Genomic DNA, 7500 nt, shown 5'->3' on the forward strand with positions numbered 1-7500 from the left:
AAGAAAACTGGGAAGAAATATACAAAGAAGAAACATCAGTGGAAGAGAAATGGAATATTTTGACAAAAATTTACAAAGAAGGAGTGGAAAAGTATGTCCCAAGACAAAAACAAGAAAAAGAATATGTAAAATGCTGGTACAACAAAAGTTGTAGGGAGTTAAAAGACAAAAGAGACAAAGCCTGGACCGGATGGAAAAAAGACAGAAGACCTGAAAAATGGAAAATATATACTGGTTATAGAAATGAATATGTACAAAAGTGCAGAGAGGAAAAAAGAAAATATGAAAAAAGATGTTATAGAAAAGTGTAAAGATCAACCAAAACTATTCTACAGATTTGTAAACAATAAACTGAAAAACAAACAAGACTTGGAGAAATTAAGACAAGGGGGAGTTGAATACACTGAGGAAATGGAAATGGCAGAAATTATGAACAAACATTTTAAATCAGTGTTTACAAGGGAAAATATACAACCTGAAGAGATTGAGTGGAAGGAAAAAGTTCCCCCTATGGAAGAAATAGAAGTAACGAAGAATGAAATATTGACACACTTGGGTAATTTTGATGTCAGAAAATCGCATGGGCCAGATGAAATAGCAAACTGGATTCTGAAAGAATGTAGGAATGAACTGGCAGACAAAATACATAGCATAATAAGCAGTTCCTTAAAAGAAGGAAAAGTTCCAGAAGATTGGAAAAAAGCAAATATAGTACCTATATATAAAGGAGGAAATAAAGAAGAACCTACCAACTATAGACCAGTCTCTCTAAACAAGTACAATAGCAAAAATAAGTGAAAGAATTATCAAAAGTAGATGGGTAAAATACTTGGAAAAAAACAACGTACTAAATCCAAGGCAATTTGGATTCAGACAAGGACGATCATGCGTCACCAATTTAATATGTTTCTATTCAAGGCTAATAGATATAATACAAGAAAGAGATGGATGGGCTGATTGTGCATTTCTAGACCTAAAAAAAGCTTTTGACAAAGTACCACATAAGAAGTTGCTTAAGAAATTAGAATATGAAGGAGGAATACAAGGTAAATTGCTAAATTGGATGGAAGACTTTTTGCAAGAAAGAAAAATGCGAGTAGTGATAAGAGATCAGCACTCAAAATGGAATGAAGTAATAAGCGGTGTCCGCAGGGAACAGTTCTGGCCCCAATAATGTTTGCTATATATATTAATGATATGGATGAAGGAATTGAAAGCTATATGAGCTTCTTTGCAGATGATGCAAAATTACTGAAAAGAGTGAAAACTGAAGAAGATTGTGAATCACTACAGAGAGATCTAAATAAAGTACAAGAATGGAGTAGGAAGTGGGAGATGGAGTTCAATACAAAAAAGTGTAGTATAATGGAATTTGGAAAAAGCAAAAACAGAATAACAGGATCATATAATTTGGGAGAAGAAGGAATAAAAAGAGTAGAAAATGAGAGGGACCTGGGAGTCATTGTTATGAATAATATGTCACCTGAGAAACATATAAATAAGATTTTTGGAGAAACTTATAATTTAATAAGAACAATCAAAGTGGCATTTACATACCTGGATGAAGAAATGGTGAGGAAAATCCTAGTCACCCTGATAAGACCAAGATTGGAATATGCAGCAACGATATGGTCACCAAGTACAAAAAAATGTATAAAAAAACTTGAAAGAATACAAAGAGCAATTACTAAACTGGCACCAACACTCTCAAAACTATCATATGAAGAGAGACTACAAAAACTTAAACTACAGACACTAGAGCAAAGAAGAGAGAGAGGAGATTTGATAGCTATTTACAGAATCATGAAAGGCATAGAAATTACTGATAGAGAGAATCTGATAAAATGGGATGACAGAAATACAAGAGGACACGGAAAGAAAATAAAAAAAGACAACTATAGAAGAGATTTGAAAAAGAACAGCTTTCCTCACAGAGCAATAGACAGTTGGAACAAGTTAGATGAGAAAGTGGTGTGTGCAAAAACAATACATGAATTTAAAAATAGTTTAGATAAAATGAGATATGAAGACGGGACCTCACGAGCATAGCTCCCCTTCCCGTAAAATACAACTAGGTAAATACACACACACACACACACACACCTACAAAGACGCACAAAATATGACCATCCCACCATCACCTCCTCCTCTTCCTAGAATAAATTTTAGTGCCATTTACTTGGTACTTCCCAGTGGAAAAATCTATTCTAGATTGCAAAAATACAAGTTTTCAAGAGTGCTCCTACTTTCTAAGCTTGAAACCACGACTGTTTAACCTTTCGAAACCTGGTGTCGCTCTCAGAGATTCTGTTCTGGCCAGCGCAAGACGATTTCATTCAGTTTTGAGGCGACTTCTGACCTTTAAAGGGTTCAGCTCTCGCCCTTGGGCCGCGCTGTTGCTCAATGGATACCGTGACGAACTTATGAGCTTATGGTCGTGATTCGATTCCCGGGACCCGCTACGTGGTTCTTGCGTTGCTTCCCGACAGCCCTGGCCAAGCGTGGAGGCAACCCAAACATCGGCCCAAAGAACTCGGGGGGGTTGCCATAAGTGACATGGCTTGCCCTACAGGGGTTTCTAACTTCCCACTTCGTTGGAGTGGGATGGTGGGTTTGCTGAGTTCTCGTCTTTGCAATCCGTTCTCTTGTTGATGTTGTGGATGACTATACTCAGGCATTCTCGGCCCAGGTTTCCAGTGTGACCACTTTACCCCCTCCCCGGCCCAGCATCCCCCCCCCACTCCATCGATGACGTCTCCTGACCACAGGAACCCCAGTGACCGCCACTTACCGACATTCTCCAACTTCTCGACGTGGGTTGAGCTCGAAGACACGTTCTTGGTGGTCGTGTCCTTCTCGGTGATGAGGAACTGCACGTGGTCCTCCTCAGACCTCGTCCTTAGGATCTCGACCTCTACGTCTGCTCCGTGGAGGCTGGCAGCCACAGCCTGAGGGAGGGGGGGAAGTTGGCGTGAACGTTCGTGTATAATATATATAATTGATCTCAATAGGAAATATCGTGCAACTGTTTTCAATTGTGTTGGAGGACCTACGATCAATTATTTTCGGTGGTGTTGGAGAAATGAAATAGAAAATAATTGAGTGTTGAGTGGGTGAGGGGGGAAAGAAAGAGGAGGAGGAGGAGGAGGAGGAGGAGGAGGAGGAGGAGGAGAGGAGGAGGAAGAGGAAGTGGCCCGTGTGCGGTCAGATTAGTGGTCTTGGAAGGCGCTGGACACATTGGCCATAATGGTCGGAGAAAGCAGTAATTGCCTCGAGTGGAGGCGGCCACCAGTGCCACCCGGTAACCGAATTAGGTTAAAGTGAATTGGTGACTTGGTGGTGGTCACGTGACTTGGCTGAGGCGAAACAATCAGTGCTGCGGCTAGTACCTGTGGCGGGAGGGGGCGAAATGATTTTCTCCCACATATAGAAAGCGAGACAGAAAAGACAAACGGACAAACAGATGAAACAATGAGAATAAATATAAAGAACGCGACAACCTATTGCAGGATGACGTGCCCATTCAACACCAAGTGCCGGTGGGGGGAAAGTGGGGTTGCACGGGCCCGCAGAGTCTGCACTGGACACCACACGGAGCGCCACGGTGTGTGGAAAGGCCCTCTAGCCTCCCTTCGTTCTCCCCGATTCACTTGGCTGCTTCCGAGCTCCCGACCTCTGGTTCTTACCCCCTTTGCTGTTGCAGCGTTCCATCACCCGACTTCCTACTACAGCCTGGTCGTCGTCTCCCCCCCCCTTTTTAAGTCTAACCCCCCCTCCTCCTCCCCACTTCCCACACACTTCCTTTAACCGTCTGTCACACCTTACCTCCATCTCTCCCTAGCCGCCATTGCGGTCCGTCCCTTTCATGCTATGGAGCCTTCACCAGCACGCGTACATCTCCCGAAGTCTCGTTCTCAACGTCACGTGCACACACACACATCCACTCACACGCACAAACACCTCTACATAATCAGTGATTATTAATGATCCTAGGGTTGATTAATATCAAGCTCACCTTCCTTCCCCTTCCCTTCCCTCGCTCTGCTTTGCCTTACTCTCTCTTCCCGCTGCCTTACCTTGCCCTCTCCTCCCTCCATCTGCCCTTTATTTCCTCAACATCGTTTCCTCTTCCCTCGTTACCTTCAGATGATCCTCTCGTCTCCCAAGCACATTCTACGGTGCTCACGTCGCCTCTCGCCTCAATTAACTTTCAATTTTGCCTCATTCTCTTCTTCGTTCCCCTTCTCCCCCTTCATTCTTCCAATTCTTCGCCTTCTTTCCCTCTTTCTCATCCTTCGTCGAGGTCCGGCGTCTTTCTTTGACTTTGCAGTTTATTGCTTCCTCTTTGCCTTTTGTGTCATGCTTTGCGAGAGAGAGAGAGAGAGGTCATTCCGTGGTTTTTGCTTGACCCACCTCCCCCATCCCATTCTTCAGAGATTTGTGTCTCTTTCCTCGTGGTTTCGCTGGCTTTGAAAAAAAAAAGAAAGAAAGAAAAAACCTGACCTTCACCACCACTACTACCACCACAACCACCGCCACCACCACTATATTTTGTGGCAATGTCCTCACTCACATGGTGACCTGGTTTTGCTGTGGCTGTTGTCATGAGCTGTAGTTTATCCGCGCTTCCATCTTTGTGGAAGCTTGCTGAAATGCCTCTCTCTCTCCCGCCTTCACGAACATTATTCTGGCTAACGACGTCGTATAATGAGTCATCGTCGTCGTCAAGGTCATCCTTCTGATGCCCCTTGGCGCGGTGGCGACCTTGACAGGATCTATTCAGCTTAAGACCAAATGGCTTCATTCAGCGGAAGAGGTACCGTCTTGGTGAAGCGGTCTCGTGTTTCTTCGCCGCCAAAAGACTCCTACACATCATATTTTTTCAAGAAAGAAAAAAAACTGAAAAGGGAGGAAAATAAAGGAAATAGGTTAATCAAAAATAAAAAGGAAAGAAAGAAAAGAAATAGAAAGAAAAACAGTGTCCTTAATGGCCTCCGCTCCTGGCTTGCTCCCTCCACCTGTTTCCCTTCCCCACCTCCGTCCCTCTCTCTCTCTCTCGTTCCCTACTGCAAACCCTTCCCTCCTCATTTGCCTCCCTCTTTCCTCCCCCTCGTTTCCTTTCTCCCCACACTCCATTACCTCGATCTGTTGTTCTTGTGCCTTCATCATGAGTCGAACGTCTCATCTCGATCTAACCCGCAGTTTTTCGTGAGAGACCAATTATGGAGGAGGAGGAGGAGGAAGAGGAGGAGGAGGAGGAGGAGGGGTCGACCGACTCTAATTTCATTGGTATCTCATTTACTCTACCATCATCAGTCAAAGGAAGGATCGGGGGTGGGGAGGAAAGGAGGGGGAGGGAAAGGAGGGCGAGTGGAAGGGGCCGCGGAAGTGGGAGAGAGAGGGGTTTAGGAAAAGGTTACTTCCGCTGCCCCCCTCTCCCCTCTTCCCCCTCCCCCTCCTCTTCCTCCTCCTCCTCTTCGCTCTGCGCATCAGGGCGGATTTAGCGGATTAGGCCACTACTCCAGGTGCAGACTGGGCACAAGACCTTCCTGCGAGCGATTGATTACACAGGGCGACTGACTGCCTTCTGCGGCGTTCTGCCTCGTCGCCGATAAATTTTCAGCGCTTCTGTCTTCGAGGACATTACCGCGCCACCGAGGGTCGGGGCGGGGGTCCCTGATTCATAATTGTATGCAAAGGCGCCTTCGGGATTCATGAGATGCGGTCAGCTCCCCTTCTCTTATTCTTATTTCTACTTTTGTTTATGTTGGTCAGTGGCCGTCTAATGTATCCAGAAGGACATGTAAACACACATAAGAACGCAAGAATGGAGGAGACTGCAATAGACCATAAGGCCTACACTGGACAGTTCCTTGTCTCTTGCCACCTTTCACCCCTATCCAAAAAGTTAGCTTATCCTCTCTTTAAACAACCAATTGTTTCAGCGTTAACTACATCGTTACCAAGTCGATTCTGCTCGTTAACCATTCTGTTGGTAAACCAGATCTTGTTTATTTCCTTCTTGAACCTAAATCTGTACAACTTCAGTCCACCACTACGAGTCCTGCCCTGGTGTCTTAATATGATAACCTCGCCTGCATCACCCTTGTTAAAGCCTTTGATCCACTTGAACACCTCTATTAGATCACCCCGTTTTCTTCGTCTTTCCAGGGAGCTTAAGTTAAGGTGTCTAAACCTGTACTCGTGTTGGGAATTTCTAAGCTTTTGTTTCGTTTTGGTGATTCTCCTCTGTACTGACTCTAATGAAATGATATCTAATCTATGTGACGGAGACCAAAACTGTATCGCAGAGTCAAGGATAGGTCTAAATATCGCCATACAGACAGACAGACAGACAGACAGACACACGCGCGCACACACACACACACACACACACACACACACACACACACACACACACACACACAACACAAAACGCAAACAGGGTAGGATAAAACTCAGGTAGATGAGAAAGTAAAAACTGGGGAGAGATAATGGGACAAGGAAGGAACAAAAGATGGCGAGTCAAAAAGTGTTTAGGTAAGAAGATATGCACCAGAGGAAGAATGGGACGAATCCAAAGAGCCGGTCAATGGAGCTAAGTTGAAAAACGAGCCGAGAGCGGAACAGGGAAAGGACAAGAAATCGAGGAAATGTTGACGAAGGAGGGACGAATCGGGAAGGACCAGAGAACGGACCACGCCACGCCACGCCAAGAGGCAAATCCAAACTTAAATGGTTTGATAGCATCTAATGAATTCAAAAGAAAAAAATACTGGATTCCAAAATGTGCACATCGATTGGTTTTAAGGTGTTCAACCGTTGACAAATAAAGAAATTTATGAATAAACGAAAATTATAATAGAGGATGAAATGATAATTGTTTCATACTGTAATTCTGTTTTGAAGGTACGTGGTTTTACATCCAGTGCAATAGTAAACGACCCGATGTCTTGTTGAGATTATATTTTCGGAATGTAAGCTCTTTCAGAAAAGATTCATATTCCAGTGCAAATAGAAAAAGTCTGTCAATATTAGCTATTCCACGTCAATGTACAGGGGAGAATAAAAGATCCTGAAAACCTCTGGAAAGAATGACATAGATGGTGACACTACGGAGACCGCTAGGGAGAGGGCGGGGAGAGGGGGGGAGAGGGGGGGAGAGGGTGGGGAGAGGGGGAGAGGGTGGGGAGAGGGCGGGGGGGGGGAGAGGTCGCGTACCTTTACGATGCCGATGACAATGTACTCGAGGCCGGGTCGATCCGAGTAGTAATGGAGGACAAGGGCCCCGTCCTCCGGGCGAAGGGTGCATCGGAAAGAGGGCGCCTTCATGCCCGGGTAGATCAGTTGGAGGTGGTCGTGGAGGGCGTCCAGGTTCTGCAGAAGAAGGGGGAGAGACGCACATACATTACGTGTACGAGGAGGAGGAGGAGGAGGAGGAGGAGGAGGAGGAGGAAAAGGAGGAGGAGGAGGAGGAAAAAGAGGAAGAGGAAGAGGAGG

At 45.1% G+C, this 7500-nt stretch overlaps 1 protein-coding gene across 1 annotated transcript in view; it reads right to left on the minus strand.

Annotated features, from left to right (window-relative positions):
* Gycbeta100B (guanylate cyclase soluble subunit beta-1-like) overlaps nucleotides 1–7500 on the minus strand; it is a 59115-nt gene that overhangs the window by 25225 nt on the left and 26390 nt on the right. Inside the window, exons 5-6 of the mRNA XM_076172144.1 lie at nucleotides 7222–7377; nucleotides 2792–2948 (exon numbers count right to left, since the gene is read on the minus strand). Of these exons, the coding sequence (XP_076028259.1) occupies nucleotides 2792–2948; nucleotides 7222–7377 (313 nt within the window). The remainder of the gene's footprint in view (nucleotides 1–2791; nucleotides 2949–7221; nucleotides 7378–7500) is intronic.

The sequence above is a fragment of the Oratosquilla oratoria genome, chromosome 3 (assembly GCF_046742065.1).
Source record: "Oratosquilla oratoria isolate Oo_2021 chromosome 3, ASM4674206v1, whole genome shotgun sequence".
Classification (NCBI taxonomy): domain Eukaryota; kingdom Metazoa; phylum Arthropoda; class Malacostraca; order Stomatopoda; family Squillidae; genus Oratosquilla; species Oratosquilla oratoria.